The 18,351-nt window shown below is 44.2% G+C and overlaps 1 protein-coding gene across 5 annotated transcripts in view; it reads left to right on the top strand.

The window, feature by feature from the left end:
- The window catches only part of RERE (arginine-glutamic acid dipeptide repeats), a 223,897-nt gene that overhangs the window by 105,219 nt on the left and 100,327 nt on the right, over positions 1–18,351 (top strand). For all 5 annotated transcript variants that reach the window (XM_084495027.1, XM_084495029.1, XM_084495028.1 and 2 more), the window contains 3 exons: positions 9,367–9,472; positions 10,916–11,012; positions 14,457–14,561. In XM_084495027.1, coding sequence (XP_084351153.1) covers positions 9,367–9,472; positions 10,916–11,012; positions 14,457–14,561 — 308 coding nt within the window. The remainder of the gene's footprint in view (positions 1–9,366; positions 9,473–10,915; positions 11,013–14,456; positions 14,562–18,351) is intronic.

Below are 18,351 nucleotides of genomic sequence, written 5' to 3'. Positions count from 1 at the left end.
TCCCCGAGATGAGTGGAAAACGTGCTTCTTTTTCTGGTTTAAGACGTTTGCTTTTTCTCCAGCAGCACGTGGTGGCTGCGGTTTCCTAGAGGATGCAAACATTCCGGTAAGCGACCGTTTCGCAGGCAAATGTTACATCCTCTGAGAAGCTGCCCGAGGAAACATTTACCTTCCAGCTATTTGTCTTCCAGGTACGCTTGGCTTTCTCTCAGTAACAGCGTTTGATTGTGTGCTCAAACAGTCAAGCCGCAGTAATTTGGTGCTCAGTCTCTTTTGCTGTCTTCTCTATCATGTAAAACCCAGCCAGCAACCCAAGTGGGTCAGTTTGCGGGGGTGCCTTAATTTTTCCTCTGGTATAACAACCCCCAGACGACGAGGTGATATTTTACCAGCCCGGTGACCCTTCCAGCCCCGTGCTGGGTTTGCAGAGTAAACTGTCTGCTGATTGTTTTATCCTCCCAGCTCTCGGTATGTCTTCGTGAAAGGCAGCCTCCTTAGTGAGATGTTCAAGAAAACGCTGCCCCTTGGTATTTAAAAGGTGAGAAATCTGTTTAAACTGCGTATGATGACATCAAACGGTCCCACGGCTGCTTGTTTCAGTGGAAGGGACGGATGGTGCTGGTGGTGCTGAGCAGTTTGATGTGAGCTGTGCCCTATCAATGACTCTTCATGGCAAGTGTCAGGTGTGGTCTCAATGCTAGCTTCGCTTCACTATTGCTCCTCTTTAGGATAATGCTCAAAAAAAAAAAAAAATTAATGGAATTTAATTACCAGAGCATATATTCAATGATTAGCTAAATGCATCTGTAATGCCATGAGTTGTTAGGTAGCTGTTCCCTTATTATGCTTGACACAGGGTGCGTGTGATGTACAGCCGTGCGATCAGGCAGCGTGTTCAGGAGGGTCGCAGCCACCCTGCCAAATGTTTTATGTACGGGGCTGCCGTGCTACCAGTAGAAATGGTGGTGGAGAAGGGATATCTCCATCGCTTTGGTGGTGGCTGGGGGCAGCCACGCCGCGTCCTGGGCATCGCCGAGTCCTTTGGCACAGCTCTTGCACCCCAGGCAGGCCGGGACTTGCAGGAGCAGCACGGGTGGCTGCTTGTTATCCCCCAAAAAGGAGCATTTGGCATGAAGGGGAAGGTTTTTTTGAACCCAAGAGGGTTTTCTAAAGGCGGTGAGGTGGGTGGGCACGCTGCCTTCCAGCCCCAGCAGCTAGGCTGAAGCAGGCTTCCTCGGGGGAGCTGTGCGCCGAGGCGCTGCGGTTACTCTGACACCGTGAACCACAGATGGGATTCAAAGGACATAAAAGGGAAACGGAGCAGAAAGATACCACAGAGGGCTTAAATGAGATAGTAAGCAATGACCCGGAACCTTCGTCAAAGATCTTATGATAGTTTGATTTTAAGCAAGCCGGTTTTTAAACATAACTGCTTTTTTCTTTTTTTTTTCCATGAGATGAGATTATCTCGTGTCAGAATTGCAGAGGAGTTACAAGGGTGGCGGTGTGCTTAGGTGCATTTCATTTATATGTAAACAGGGAACTTGCTGGGTCTTGCCACAGAAAGCAGCTTTGTTTCTAGTAAAGCTAAAAAGTTTATGGTGGAAACACTGCCGTTTGTTTTAAATGCACAAATATCTTGTGGTCGTGACCTAAAATAAGTCGCGTCCTTTTTTTTCTCCTTGAAAACCCAAATGAGGCTGGGTTCAGTTCAGCTTTCTGGGTTGTTCAGCTGCTAAAGGCCTGTGACTGAATATATATTTAATCTCTGATAATTGATGTATTGTGAGGTTTAGGTGGCTCTGGTCCTCTGTTTCTGCCACCAGCTACAAGCAGGGAACGTGGCATTTACTTCTAAGTGCCGGTGAGGAAGAAAATGGTTTGGGAATTTGGGTCAAAAACACAAATAACTCAGGCAAAGACTGCAAAGAGCTGTTTCTTGCTTGGTCCCAGCTGGCCTCGTGTGTAATCTCATGGAGGAGGATGATGGTTTGTTGGGGAGTGGGATCGCAAGGAGACAGGGAACAAGGAGCCGTCCGTGGTTGTTCTTCAGCCTCGGCAGGCAGCAGGGGGCTTTGTGCTACGTTTTAATGGCCCTGTGCCATTAAGAAATACGGTAAAAGGACAAGACTTCAGGTAGTTACTTGTCCTTTGAAAACATTTCAAATAAAACCTCAGAACACCATTTCGGCGTGCTATTTCTCAGTTGCTTTCTAGATTTTTTTTCCCCAGGTGCAGGCAGGCGTAACTTGGTGGCTCGTGGCAAGCGGCTTGTTACAGCTGTTCTCTGGGGCTGAGGTCCTGGCGAGGAAGGGCTCCTTGTCTCGTGGTATTTTCATTTGTTCCTCGTGTTTCCCTTTCATATGGTGCCTAACCCACAGATATCCTGTTGCTGGCATTCAGCACGAGCAGTGTCAGCCTCTCAGCGTCGGGTGGACCTGCCGACACACACCCCTCCATGGCTCGCTGGGAAGCAGATGACGAGAGGACGTGGATTTCAAGGCAGTGAGAATAGAATGAGCAGAAAGTAGGGTGGAGGGACTGAAAGAGCATCTTGTACAGGTCTGCAGCCAACTCCTAGAGCCGGCAGGGTAGAGAGGGTTATCCTCTCTGAGGTCTGGCTATAGCAGTGCCCAGCTCGCCTCCTTCTTGACCCTGCTCTTCTGCAGGACTGTTTGGCCACTCAGAGCATGGCTGATGTGCCCCATCTCCTACCAAAGGTCGTGTCCAGGCTGTGAGCATGTAGCTGGTGCCTGCAGGAGGTGAGCTGACTGCATGGGGGGAGCCTCCCGACGCAGCCGGGCCCTGGGGTGGAGCGGTGCGGGGTCGCCTTTTGGTTTGAATTAGTGGCGTATCGGCTCTGGGGTGAGCGGGGTTGGTTCGGGCTGAATTATTTCCGGATGTTTTGGACATCTGGAAAGCAGAGAGCATGGGGGAAGGGAAGATTTATGAGTGGCACTAAAAAAAAAAAAAAAAAGCAAGAGTTGGTTGGTAACTCTTATTCTGTATTGATTTCTGGAGGGGTTTTGGGGGGCAGGGCTGTGAGGAGCAGACAGAGGGAAGAGGAAATGCACTCAGCTCGGTTTGAGCTTTTGTCTTAAAAGCACATCTAGCTGGAGGACAACGAAATCCCGTGCTGACCTACATCCCTCTGAGGCAGCCTTAATTCGCTAAGGCCAATGCCAACCCCTAGTGCTATTTGTGGGCTATTTCTGGTGGGTCTTCCTCATCCTACCAGGCCATACGTGCCCTGGTGTTGCTGCCCTGAACCCGTCGTGTCCCTAAAGTGGCAATACAGCGGGATTCGAGTGTGCCTCTTCTGATCTCAAGTCTAGTTTTTTTTTTTTTTTTCTAAGACTGTCTAGCAACTCTAATGCCAAACCGCCCACGTTGGAGACAACATATGGCAGCTCCCGTGAATTAACATGCGGCTAAGTAACACATCACCTGGTGTTTTTAGAAAGGCTTCAGCCTCGGTGGCTGGATTTGGAGTTCCTGGCGACGCATCCATCTCCCCTCAGTGCACAAAATGAGCCATGCACTAAGGAGTTGTGTTTTAGGGCTTTGCAGAGGAAGGTCGGTGCCGAGCAAGTGCTAAAAGGTGCGGGCAAGCAGATGGCAGCTTCCTACTCACACGTGGGTACGTGGGGCTGACTTACAGGTGTGTTTGTAGGGCTTTCTGCCTTTCCCTTCTCCTCCTGCGGGAAGCAACTGTCTGCAAATAACCTGGCCGTACTGCTTAGCGTGTTTGCAAACAGTTCTGCCTCAAATGTTGAAGAAGAAGAGATATTTTGGGGAGTGCAGAGCAGCTCGGAGCCCAGGCACCGTGTTGCTTGCAGAGCCCCCGGGAGTGGTGCATCCCCGAAGGCGCAGCGGTACGGGCTGGTGGTTCAGGGGAAGGCGAGGCAGAGCCCTGTTTTACATCCCGGAGTTATTTGTACACGAGGCTGAATTAATTCCCAGCACACGGAGGTGACTTCATGAATCCCAGAAGCCGTTTCATCCGTTCAGCGTGTGAAGAAAAGGGGCACCAGAGAAATTCCTGCTGTAAACAATCGCAAAATGTCAAGAGCAAGACACGGTGAAAAAAAATCCTGTATTGTTTTGTCAATAAATTATTCTTTCTCCTACATAGATCACAGAAATGGGCCTTTACCCTGGAAACAGCAATATTTGATACCCCAGGCAGCTTATTCCCAGCTCAGCTCACACTTGACTGAATACACTGATCGATTATCCGCGGCTTAACCAAGCCTTCTCATTTCCTGCCTGCCATTACCGCGCTCAATCAAGCCGAGGGTGCTTTGTGGCCTGCCTTGTGCGCCGAGATAAGCCATCAAGGCATGTTTCTATTAGAAAAGCTCTTGTAGCTGGAGCAGTCATTAGATAACGCTAACGGGTGGAAAGGTTGCGGGCTTTGTGTCGGTCCGGGTTAAGAGGGCAGGAGCCGAGCGGGGGTCCTCGTGTTGGAGGGGATTAAAGAGCACGTCGCCCTGCGCTTGTGCCACGTTTGGGTTCCCTGCTGCACGTCGATGGCTCGCACTTTTGGACAGTGCTCCCGTTGGGAAGAAGTGCTGCAGATAGCTGGTAATATGCGTGCAGCTAAATGAAATAATCAGGCTGCAAAAATAACATTCGGTTGTGGTAATGACCTCTGCATTTCCAAGCTGGATTTCCTTGGCTTCAGCAGCTGTTCAGATTTCTTCTTATTTAATTAGAAAGCAGCCCAGAAGAAGATATCCTGAGAGCATGAAATTACACGTGCTGCAGCGAAGTGGAAGAAGTGACCCTGGCTGTGTTTGTGGCTCCTGGTTTCCAAATGGTCTCGCAGGTGTCCCCTCGCTCTTTATTTCCCAGGGGATCTCGTGTGGCTGCTCCTGATCCCTTCCCCACCCTGATAATAAATGTCAGGAGTGAGTGAGTGGTAGAAATACAGGTAGCAAGTTGGCAGGGAAGGCTGAGGGATCAATAACCACAGCAAGTCATTGGAGGCAGGCTGCTGCAGAGTCACGGAGCATTGTTAGGGCTGCTCGCATGCAGGAAAATAATTTTGGGGGGACGACAAACGCTGTCCCAAAGGAGTGGGTTAATTTACAGCGTTAAAAATGAAGTATCTCCATTTGAACTAGCATTGTGGGGCTGGAGTTTCTGTGAGTGTGAGGCATTTATTTTGAGCAGTGGAGTCACTGTTAAAATATTCAACATCTATTAAAATAATGCCGAGAACCCTGGTAGCTTAGAATTAATCACACCATTTTTTTTTTTCTGATAGGGAAAAAATGATTTTTTTTTTCTGATTAAAAAAAATGCATTGTTGAAAACACGTTGGAAAGGAAAGATGTTCTTTTCTGTGTTTCCATTTTGCTGTTTGTTTCTTTGAAGCAGCCACCGCTCGCCCACTCCAGCGTGCCCATCTGTCAGCGCCAGCATTTGGTGCGTTGCTTCCCCAGCTAGTTGTGATTGAGCAGGGGATCTAAATAGGGCGAGTAATGAAGGATGCTGCTGAAATCCCTCTGCGAGGATCTGCAGGACATCTGTGGCCATGTGCACGATGAGGTTGGTCATAACCCTGGGAAGAGACCGGGCAAACCCTTCAGAGGGGAATCGTAATGTGTTGTAGCTCTGTTTTTGAGTGCTTTAGAAGGAAATTGGCACCTCGGAGATGTCACACATGCTGTGGAAATCAGCACGGAGGTGGCTTGGAAGAGGACCCGCAGGACTTTTTCCCCCCCTTCCTTTTAATTTTCCCCCCTTCCTTTTAAAGAGGCTCATTTTGAAATGGGTAGCCAGGTGTTGGCGGACTGGGATGCTTTAATCCAGTTACAGGTTTTATCCTGTTGAATGTCCAAAACTGGTTCATGCTTTAAAAAAAAATGTGCTGGGGGGGGCAAGAGCATCAACCTCCCCTCCAAGTGAGTACTTTGTGAGCACTGCAGCAACAGTGTTTTTATTTATGGGGAGAATGGAGTTTTGTAGCACCAGGGATCTATTTAGAGCTGAAAGACACTTTAAAGCTCTTGTCATTTCTGTGATTTCTGCAAGTCTGAATTTGACATGCGACTATCTGCAGTCTCCGCATGTAATGGTGTTAAAAAAAAATATATAGTAACACTTTATAAACTAGAGGACACTTGCTCTTTTGTGTTCATGTCGCTCTAAAATAACTAGTCTATCACAGAAGTTGGCGTCCTGACACCTCTGAGGATAGTCTGCTCTGTAAATGACATACATATTTAGAGAGCTGGCTGACAAAACAGCATGTCTAGGAATGCGAGGAAGGATGTAAATGTGAAGCACAAGATTCCAACAGACGCTCTGTGTTTTGAGGAAAATTGAAACTTTGGGTTTAAAACCCCCAATCGTGCATGGCGGATAGCAGAGAAAATACTTCTCAAAATGAAGCTTTTAAGTTAATTGGACAAAAAGCAGCAATCATGGTAAAAAGGTATTTAGGAAGGAGCTTTGATTGCATAACTGCCCCAAACAAATCAAACGAGAAACCCAACAAACCCCAAAACCCTCCCCACCCAGCTGCCCCAGCCGATACCAGCAGAGCACAAAGAGCAGCGTGTTGCTTTGGCAGCGTATTTTTAGTTCTGTCAGCCTAGAGATTTTTGTTTTTAAAAAAGCAAAAGGGTTCCTTGCACACCTCAGTTGCAGGTGGTGGTGTTTGCTGCTGCCTGGTGCTGCCTTCTGTTCCGAAGGGTGTTAATCTGATAGTTTCTGGTGTATACATTTAGATGGGCCGCGTTCATCTCTCCTTGTAGCTTTTAATTCATTTAAAGCACCGGCTTCACAAACTTTGTGTTTGATAAGTTACCAGCATAGGAGGTTGCTGCATACAGTGACCAGCGTCTTCAGCAGCCGCCAAAACCTCTTCTTTTTGTGTTGATGACAAAATGGGAGGGTCTCTTGGGAAGAGGGGAGAGAACGAGGCGGGCCTTGCGGCAGCGAGTGGAGAAGCATTGACTCAGCCCTGCATTTCTTTTCTCCAAGTCTATCAGGATGCTTGGTAAGTGCTGGCTGTAGCCTCATCCCAGAGCTTCTCGGAGCCCTGTGCTCTTCTGTGATGTAGCAAGAAACCAAGACAGGGAAGCTGAGTGATTGCACCTCCTTTACAGTCTTGGCCTAATCCAAACTAAAGCCGTGACCTCCCAGCTCGTAGCTCTGTATGGGATGTCAAGATGATGAAAGCCTCTGACAGTTTTGATCTCTCCCTCGCTCCTTCCCTTTGCTGTAACGTGTTCTCACATATTGTGAGTGAAGGGTGCGCCTTCACACGACATTGTCACTCTTCTGTTTTTTCCCCCAAACCATTCTCTTGTAGCAGAATCACCGTAAGGGTACATCGGAGGCTGAAGCCACTCATTCATCCCTCTCTACCTGTGTCCTCTCCGTGACCAGCTCTTGTTGGCTTGGATGTGATGGTGTCTTCTTTCCCTCAGCTCACATCTCTCCTGTTGCCTGCTGGTGGTTGCTCGGGTTTGCAGTGATTTTGTCGGTAGATGAACATCAGTATGTGCCATCCTTCTCTTCTAACCTCTGTACATTTCTGTGTTCAAATATGCTACCACCACCATCAAAACTTAGTATATTTTGTTGTCTTCCTTCTTCATGGAAGAAGGAATACGCGTAGGCACTTAGTTCTCCTTTACTGTGCTCCTTGGAGCTGTTGTTTGGAAGACAGCAGGCTGTGCTGAATAACCCAAGAGGACCAAAACTGGCTGCTTTTAGAGCCCCGAAGTGATGCCTGGTGAGTGCTCCCCTGGCTTTGTGTCGCACACTTTGGGTGCTCTTCCTCAGCTAGGAAACAAAGAGAATTTGCAGAGCGAAGCTAGAGCTGAGATAATGCTTCCTGTCTTTGTAACACGCAGTCCTCATTAGCACTAATGCAATTTATGAACTCTTAGCAAGAGGGTAACAAAACATCCACGTGGAATTTCTTTCTGCCTTCAGATTTTGGAGGCTGTTGGTAGAGGTGGTGATGCACAGAGCCTTGTTCAGCAGGCAGCATAAATCCTTTTTGCCTCCCAGACTCGCCCATTTGATTTCTTCCAAGCATTAGACAAGTTTGTTGTCTATAAACTGCAAATCTGTTATTTAAAATATAAATAAATAAAAAGGGGTTTCTTCCCTACAGTGCAAATATGCTCAGTGTGGTCTGGAGTGGTTTTTGAGGCACTCGGCGCACAGCACATGTGGTCGTGCTGGGTTAGTTAGGAAACTTTTTTCTGGCACAATGCTGCCACTAGCAGTTTTTTTGTGGTATTACGTGTGGTTTTAGTCAAAGGCTTCAAGAGCTGCCTTTAATGGGAGGATTTTCATGTTTTCTATTGAGCATAAATGGTGGAAATGGTTGTAATAACCAGACTTGATGTGGCCAGAGGAGACAATAAGAGCTCTCTGGTCCAATAACCTGTGATTTAACTGTTAAATGGGAGTGTTAAGGCTGGTCGTAGAGGGATGCAGAGAACCCTAGCCCAGAAACCCAGCGGTGCTGGCAGTTGCATCACTCCGAAGGAATGCTCGTTTCCCTTTCGGCCTTCCTCCCATTCTTGGGGGAAGAATCAGAGGAACTCCGAGTGTTTAGGTAGGAGGAAGAGTCGACGACCACGAGTTTCAAAGATAAACTGGAGCAGACGCTGTAATGACTTGATCTAAAAATTATTTTCAAGTGGTATTTATGTTCTGGTTTCCTTCTAAGAACAACCAACTGGTAGCTGGGCTCTCAAATAGACGAGGAGCCCTTGAGGAAGATGGCTTTGTGTAAATCTTGCTGTTGGCTTGGAGGTAGGTACGGAAGCAGCCGGAGCCTGTAATTACTGGGATTGAAGAGCATCCTCCTCCTCTTTTGTATAAGAGAGTGTGGTAGGGAACTTTTACGGTCATGTCTGAAACCATCTGTCCTTGGTATCTGCTGGTTACAACAGTTAAGAGTGGTGACATTGAATTGTGCTGGGATTGGTGTTCTTTTTCCTTTGTTTGGCACTAAATTAATTTTATATGTAGGAATTAGCCAACAAAGATAATGCTGCATGAGGCCAAAAATCGAAGTCCTTTCCTGATCCCTTCCTCTTCTTGGTTTCTTTTTTTTTTTTTTTTTTTTTTTGTGAAAGACTCCCTTCTATTTACCAGTCAGATACAGAGATAGAGCTGCATGAAAACGGAGTAGATCGCTGTTGTCTCTAAGGTTGAAAGTCAATCTGTCTCATTAGCACGCTGCCCTTGGTTCATTGCCATAGAAATCTGCTTTCCTCCCTTCTGGGTCTCACCTCAGATCTTCTTCTGTGATTTTGTACTGTAGAAGATTGTGTCAGCTGTGGTCTGATTTCCTTGTTAGTAATGCCTTTAGACCTTCTTTTTCAGAGTAAACGGGACCATCTCCTTATGAATGTCAAATGGTACTATCGTCAGTCTGAAGTCCCAGATTCAGTCTATCAGCATCTGGTTCAGGACAGACACAATGAGAATGGTAAGTTAGGCTCTCTAGAGGAAGGCCTTCTTTACTTGTACTCTGAATGTGAAGTTTTAACAGCCCAGAAAGCAAGAACCCTTGCAGAGGGATGTGAAGCAAGGACTCTGGCTGAGAATAATGCATTGGAAGATGGCTGATAGGGTTTGCTTTGTCCTAACCAGTCTATGTCCTGTGACCGTAGCTATAATCAGATTTCTTTCAGGTATGATTTAAATCTGTGTGGTATTAGACTAATGTCTTAGAAAAGAAAAATAACGTTGGATGCTTTGTAGCCCTTCTGGACAGCGTACTAATACCTAACTGTCCGGAGACAAGTTGTGTAAAGAAATTGTGAATCTCTTCTCTTGATTCTGCTGTGCTGTCATGAGAACTCCTTTTGAAGCTTTACCTTGTATGTCTGCATGCTCACTTTCATTAATACTGCAGTAAGTGATGTCACTGAAACACCTTAGCTGAGTTCTCCCCTTTTCTCCTTACAAAAACAAGCGTGGTCTTGGGTTTAATAGCAGCAGAGGAGGGAACTTCAGTACATATTCCAGTGTCATTTATCTCCTGCCTCTAGGGGAGACATAACATTTCTACTGTTACTGGGGAGTTTCCTTGAGGCAACTGTTAAGATTCTGAAGATGCTCAAAGGTGAACTGCGATGGCAAAATTGATGCTTAACATATGCAACACGGCAGCTTTTTGATGCATGACAGTACAAAGCTGGGCATAACTTCTTGTTTTTGGAGGCATTAAGGACATTTTGCCTGTGTCTTTAGGCACAAAAATGCACAAAAATTACTTTTCACTAATTCATGTGAGACTATTAACAAATGTGTTATAGGCACAATGTCAAAAAGTGCACATCTATTGATAATGTGGCTGCTTTTTTATGTGGCACCCTTGTAGATGAGGAAAAGTATTTTTGTGCCTTTTTCGAGGGTTATCATTAAGGAAGTCATAGAAAAAAAGTTGTCTTCTAGTTTTTAGTTAATGCTGCATTTTCTGTATTTGACTATGAATGCCAATATGTATCTGTTGGAGCACTAAGCAGTGCTGTCAAAATTTAATTGAAGGCTAGAAATAAAACATGCAAACCAAAATGTTAACCCAGAACCCAAAAGTCAGTGATAAATTTGCTAATCTCTTCCCATGTAGGACAGGATTTACTGGTTAGTGGATAAGGTGCCATCCAGTGCCCGTAAGGCACCTTCCCTTCTGATATACAGCAGGTGAATTCCCCTGTAAAAACTATGGGAAATAACCACATGGTTTCCATACCCCACAGGCCATGTAAGCAATTTGAGTGTTTGCCATTGTAACGCTGAGCAATGTGCGTTTGAGAAACATCCTTCCACTTTGACCTGTAAGAAATACCTGCCAAATGGCAAAGGCAGATGCTTTCAGACTGCGGCTAACGTCTTGGTGGGGTTTTCTGTTTTTGCTTTCTGGCAGACTCTGGACGAGAGCTTGTTATTACAGACCCAGTTATCAAGAATCGAGAGCTCTTCATTTCAGATTATGTCGACACGTACCACGCTGCTGCCCTCAGGTAAGCTCCAGAGGACGTGGTGCAGCGTCTCTGAGATGGATGAGAACAGAGCGAGGTGCCCTGTCTCTGGTTTTGTTGGGGATCATTAGCATACTGCTCAGCTTTCTCCTCGTCTCCTGCAGTAATTAACTTGTGTTATCTGTTCTCGTTCAAAAAGGAGCTGTAATTCTGCAATCTCATTTTAATCTCAGTTAATCAATGTTGCTCAGAAGATATTGTTTCCCATCATTGCCAATTTAGATTATTGCTAGTTCCTGCAGAAATACTACCCTTCCCTCCTCTGTGTTTGATTTTGCCATTAACAATAGCAGCTCTTTGCAAAGTGACTGTTAGTATGCAGCCCTGATAAATTGCATTAAAGACTTTGCTCTGAGGCACTTGTCATTGTTGAAGCTCAGCTGAGAGCTCCATTAAAAGCTGGCTGTGCAGACGGGAGGTAATGGGCTCCGGTATTGTTCTCTGGACTATCTGCCCTTCCCTGGGGGCTGCGGCTCTCTTTGCCCGCTCAGGTCTTAACTGGAGTTGCTAACCTTTGGCCAGGCAGAGGGGACGCACTGTGACTTCGTGTTTTAAAATAGGCAGAGCGAGGCATTATTTTTTTTAGCAGGTTTTCAACATGCCATACGTGCGAGGAGATTGTCAAAATGCGAATTGAATAATCTCCCTGCTAATAATGCTCAGATGGTGTTTCGCCAGAACCATCTGGAGACGTTTTCTTTGTTCCGAGTCACTTTGCTGAAGCCACTCGAAGACAAACTAGCTGCCACTTCTGTTACAAGGGTGGGAAAAAAGGCTTTGATTTGCATATTAGAGGGCTTGTGATAAACTTGAAAAATTCCAGTGGTGTACTGTAATCCTGTGAAATTCCACAGCGCCCTTTTTTTTCTGTTACAGAAGGTAGCCAGCGTTAAGGAACAAGCTAACAGAGGCGGGCTGGCCTGATGGAGCCACTCTGAAATCTAATCGTCCTCTTAAACGGGGAATCTGAACTGAGTGTGGAATTTTCATGGGAATATATTATGTTCTCTTGCATAAAGAAAAGATTTAAATGGATGTTTGCATGTACCAAGCAGACTCGAAAAATAACAATCTCTTCTTCCCTTCTAAAAGGGGTGAAGGCTGCTGACATCCTAACCTAGTCACTTTCTCAGCCTTTTTTGGTTTTATCTTTTTTTGTTTGGAAATGCGTACCATAGGCACCTCTCAGATCGCTCATTTTATTTCTCTTTTTTGACATAAGGTTTCACTGTTTTAGATTTTTCATACTTTCTATCATTCTTACAGGCTTGTATATGGTACCTAAAGATGCCGATAATTGGGAGGATGCACTTTTGCAGGATAAAGATTTGATTTTGTTGCATGTTTTTAGCAAATTGTGATTAATGCTTCCAAGTAATTTTCAGTGCGCAAGACATAAGGGCAAGCGTACGTGGCGTTCTTCCAGTCAGAGAACATGCAGTAGGCAAAATACATTGTGATGCCTGAAAGAAAGGTTAACTTGAAATTCTAATTTCCTATAAAATGAGATGATATCTGTGCCCTCTGCAAACAAATGGCTCTGGTCACACAATGAGTTGATGACAAACTAGGAAATAAAACCAGTGACTGTAACTTCCAATCTTCTGCTCTAACCAGTGGAAAAATGTAACTTGAGGATACTTGTGGATTCCTGTGGGAATGTGTAATAAAAGCTACAGCCTTTTTACCTACGTGTTGAAGCTTTGTAGTAATCTGTAGTGCTATTTTTCTGAAAAGCTGTGTATTGCTTGCATGAAAATAGCTAATACAAGCTCATCTGGACAGTGGTTATTACTGACTGTCAGATGAATTATTGGAAGGAAGCTAAATCAGTTTACCCCAGAATTCTTTTTAAATGAGATTTTCATGGTAACTATCAAAACAAATATCCCTTTTCTTCCGAAGTGAGCAAACTAGGAAGCTAGGTTCAGGACACCAAGGGATAACACTAGCAAATAAGTTTGTTTTCCAGCATTTCTGTGTGTGAGGTCTCAATTACAGACCTTGTTAATGTCCCAGTCCAACCTGGTGTGACCTGTGCACGATTCAGTGCTGCTTTGCCGCTTGCTAGGAAGGCAATATACTGGGAATTAGGCAGACGCAGGGACAGTTCTGCAGCCCCAGCTCTCAGGACAGCCAGATCGATTTGGTCTTACAAGACAGCCACTTGCTCACCTTACCAGCCCTCCTGGTGCCTTTCCCTCTCTTGCAGTAGCTGATGATGTGCACAAGGGCTCATGATACGGAGCCAAGCTGTCCTTAGCCACTGTTGATGGGAAGCCTTCCCAAAGATTAGGAAGGGAAGCAAGCTTAGCATCTTGGCCAACTTTCTAGGGCAGTTTTTCACGTATGCAGTACTGAAGTATGCTTCTGTGCTGAGAAGAGTAGGCAAACAGATCCACCGTTATTACAGGTAAAATATTCACCTTGTGCTGGTGGCAGTGCTTTTCAGCTATAACCAAGAGAGGCAAACCTTTTTTGCTATGTTTAATAAGCCCCACAACAGCTATTTATAATCACAAACACAATTCAGTAAATACAGGTGAAAAAAAGGCTATCTGTATTAATACCAGAAAGCTTGACATGCTGAAGCAGAACAAAATCTCATTCTTGATTGCACCGAATCAAGTTTAGTTAAAAAGCACAAACTCTTGGGCTTGTGCCCATTTGTTTCTGCTCTCCCCTGATCTGGTTTACTTGGCTACAGTGAATTGCAATGCGTTGGGTGACAGAGCGTGGGCAGCTGTTGCATCCTGACAGCCCAGCAAACCCTTGTGGAAGTCAAATACAACTTCTAGCAGCTAATACTCATGCTCAACCTCAAGGATAATGTCTCTATCATGCTATATTAAAAAATAATTATTAGCAGTCTGCTGTAGAACAAGCTAATAAATCCCTATGCTCGATCTCTCATTTTGGAAGTGTTTCATGTGTTATAGAAACAAAGTAGAAAGAAAAAAACTTTCTCAACTGCAGTTTTGTATAGCTTTCTAAATAAAAAGCTGGCTTCCCAAGTAAAATAAATAGAATTTTTTGAAGCTTCTTTGAAGCTTTAATTGTAAAATAAAAAAATAAATCTGTAAACTGTATATACCTTGGGAAAAAAAAAAAGACATTTTCAGGATTCCAGGGCAGATCCTGTTTGTTAGTCTACCTGATTAATTTGGGGCTCCTCAGGACTGTGTGCTGGCTGAATGAGAATTAAAGAATGTTTGTAGAATATAATCTGAAGCACTGTATCTTCTTCCCTTGCTACCATGGGAAGAATCTATATGGATGTTTGTTAAAACAGGCTTACATTTATGAAATTCTATACATTTTTGAGAACATAAGGATCTCTGTTTTTATAAACAGATTGCAGTGGTATTTAATTAAAATAGCTGTTATTCAGGATAGAATTCTAATACCATTTTTCCTTTCTTTCAGAGGGAAGTGTAATATCTCCCATTTCTCTGACATATTTGCTGCTAGAGAGTTTAAAGCTCGAGTGGATTCATTTTTCTACATACTGGGCTATAATCCAGAGACAAGGTAAGTGAAGTGGCTTTTAAAGGCAACCTTTATGACAGATTTGAGCCTGTAGGAACAAAAAAACTTTGGAAGGGACGAAAAGCTAAAATCAAGTATGATGCTGATAAGGAGGAGGGGTGGAAGGGAATATGAAGGAGAAGCTACCTGTTCCTGCTAAGGGTATGTACAGGAGACAGAGATGACAGTGCTGCAGCAGGTCATGATATTTGGTTGCATTTCTGGGTAAATAGCTTACTGGTTCAAAACGGAATTTCCTTTCTTTTTTTTCTGTGATTATCTTTTAGAAGTTAGAGACGGCAGGGATTTTTAGGGGTGTCATTGATTAAAGGCACACCCTGGAAAATACTTTGTAAAATACATACACTTCTTCTAGTAAAGAAAAGTTAAGAAACAGTATTGAAAGCTTTTAAGTGTGGAAGTTCATGTTTTCATACATGTATGTAAATGCCCATACCAGCCTTTAATCAGCTCTGCAGTGCAAACCCAGCTGATACTAGACTATCTTCATTATTTTTCAAGTCCAGATGCCAACTTTTTCATTTTTGTAGCTCTATAAACACAGAAGCCTTACAAATACTGTCGTAAAGAGTTTGCAGTCTAAGGGCATAGTTCTGTGAGCACTTGAGTAAAAGCTGAATAGGGCTCAGCAAGGACTGTGGCTGAATGCAGAATTGTTTCTTTCAATAGCGAGAATGTAATTAGCTTGTGGACCTTTGATTTTTAGAGATACTGTTGAGAGCTAGTGTTATTTTAAGTGGGGATTAGATAGGCATACAAATAATAACTATATTAATTGTTACATTGGAGATTAACAGTTTTTAACACAGATACAAATCTTCGTGCTTCAGGGCATAGGCAACCACTAACTGCTTGCAGTTGGGAAGAAACTGTGTGGGCATATGTAATTGCTTGGTTCTGAGGTTTCATGCACCTTATTCTGAAGTGTTTTTACGTGTCCCTACGTTTGAGACAGGATATTGAATTGAGTAAACTCTTTTAATTGATTCAGACTACATCGATAGCAAGTTGTATCACCACAGGTCCCTAGGATTGCCTAGGAGGCAGTCTTGCTGGTGTATGCTGCTGAGCTCTGAGGGGGAAAAAAACACCACGAAATCCTATAATGTTTGAAAATACATTATGTTCAAGTGTTTTTCTAACATCTGTGTGTGTTTTCCTGGAGCAGTCCAACCAGGTGAGGCACTGAAGAAGTTTGGCTCTCTCAGCATCACACTTGACCCCTGTTTTAACTTTGTCACTTTTCTCTGATGCATTTGGATTTTGAGAGAATGTTCAATGAACTCTTTGTACCGGTGTTCAAGTTGCTTTTTAATGAACGACTTCTTTGTGAAATGCCATTTATGCTGGAGTTGTTGGCACTTTTAAACCAACATTTTGTGTAGAAGTAGCTGTTAATTCTCCTGGCTATTAGAAAGTGACTGAGCCTGAAAGGATCAATGAAATGACAAAGCACAGCACTGAGTGATCAGCTAATTGCTCAGAGTAGCCAGCTCTTGAAATGTGGGCTTTTCTTCAGTTGGTTCCAGCCACATTTTTTGATTTTTTAGCTCGTTTTTCTTGAGTGGGGTAGGTTTTGAAAAAGGGCCTGAGTTTAGGCTGCTTATTGATGTCCTGTGTTTGCTACTGCATTGCAATGCTTGCTGCTTTGACTCCCTACTTGAGATTTATTTGGCTTTTGGAAGTAGAAGTATTGAACCACATTTCATGATAACCTGCTAATGGCTTGACTATGAAAACAAAACTTCATCTTGAACTTGATCTGACTTTGTAGTTTAGTGTTTTGTTTAGCATGGAAAGGATGGAAAATGCTTAAGGTTTACAATGTTGTGGGTAGGGATCTGAGTATTGCCTCGCACCCCCTCAGTTGGCCTGTGGAAATGTGGGGTAGGATTTGTTCTTGGAACAAACAGCCTGGAGCTGTGCATCGACAAAGATGCATTTCTATTTGAGTGCTTTTAATTTGTGTTCACTGTAAGATGCTCATGTGCTTTGCCAGGACTCCCAAATGCAGCATGGTTGTGTTGGGAATCCAAACATTTTCTGTTTTCCTGGGTTCTATTTAAACAAACAAAACCAAATCCCCAAACCCTGGTGTGGTGCATGTGTAACAAAGGAGGCCCCTTTGTTCTGAGAGCATAAAGCAGAGCATGCTTTGTCCTTTATTTTCTGTTTGGAAGCTTGTTGACTGCAGGTTTAGCCCAGGAAATACCAGCTGTGATCCTGTTGATGATGGTTCTGTGGTCCAGAGGGATCTGTACGACCTGTGTGCTTTGGGTTAGCTTTGGTCTTCACAGTGTATGTGAAGCTTGTGTTGTTTTACGGTTTTTGGGGAAAGATTGCATGCTATGTTTCTGTAATTCTTGCATCAGTGAGAAAAATCTGATATATGAACATAAAAAACAATCTTTAAGCTAGACACTGAGCGTTGTCACCTTGAATTGAGTATTACTCGAGCTAGTAAGCAGAATGGAAATAGTTCCTGGGTCTCCAGAAAGTGGAATATATCCACCACACACATAGAGCCAGCTGAGAAAGAACACTTCTTTATGATGAGTATGTTAAAAATAATTAGTGTTTGCTGGGCAAGGGATATATTGGAGAAGGGAGCTGAGGGAGGGGACCTCTAAATCTGACAATGAATTATTCCATGAACAGGGAATCCCACTAAAACTTCTGGTTCTCCACATTGCAGGAGGAGACCAGGACTTCATCAGAGAAGAAATGGTTTCATAGGTTTCTCAGCATTCTAATGATTGTATTCCATAATTGATTTGTTATTTTTAGTGTTGTTTGGAGGCTATATTACTCTTTTGTTTGTATTTCCCTTTTCTGGTTTTGAAAATACGATAGATAAAAATTAATGCCAGCTGCTCGTTCTGAACCTCCCCTTTATTTGATCGGGATTTGGCTGCTTGGGCTGCAGGCTGGGCAGGTAGCAGAGCCGGCACTTTGTGTTGGGGAGCTCGGGTGGGTTTAGAAGCATTTTGAGGCATAGAGCCTTGCTGTTGAGAAGCATTCGTGGCCAAAAGACAACAGCCCTATGTATCACATCAGAAAACCAGTAACCACAGCAGCTTGCAAGCTGTTGGTTTTGGCTTCTGAGTCACAACTGAGCTCTGCCTGGTGAAAGAAAGCGGCAAGGCTCTGGAGCTCCTGACCTTGGAGCTGCCTTTCCCCAGCTCACATCTTATCCCACTCTTTCGCCACACCCGTGGGTTCTTGTCCTGTCCCTAGCGTAGTGCCAGAGGGTGCTGATGCTGGCAAGAACTTATTTTTGTCTTCCTTTTGTACTGTGAGATCCTGAATGGGCTGAGAGGAGCAGCTCTGAGCTTTCAGGCTCACGGATAGAGGCACGCCGCCTGCCAGCATTCATTCTGCTCTGCTGGTGTGCTGGCCTGTGGCAGGACATCGGCTGCTTCAGGAGGGAATGAACACCTTACGAGCTTCGTCTGACATGGGCATCCATAAACAGACATGGATTTTAATGCTCCTGAATTTTTCTATAATGAAATAATCAGATATTGTTCTACAAGCAGCATTCATTCATCTAGGAACAGGTCAGAACAGTGTATGTCAACAAGTCAAGAAGCCAGGGTGGAGTTGTGCTAGTAGGGTTTGCAAAACTTCCTCCTGAAATTGTCTCTCTTAGAGGAAAAAAATAATATATATATATAATTAAGAAATTGATATCTACAACCAAAACGTGGAGAGAGGCTGGGCATGACTGCAGAGCACTATTTTTCTGTTAGATCTTTTTGCCTTGGTACTT

Source organism: Aythya ferina, assembly GCF_964211825.1.
Source record: "Aythya ferina genome assembly, chromosome: 21".
Taxonomy (NCBI): domain Eukaryota; kingdom Metazoa; phylum Chordata; class Aves; order Anseriformes; family Anatidae; genus Aythya; species Aythya ferina.
This window is presented reverse-complemented; position numbering and strand designations above follow the sequence as displayed.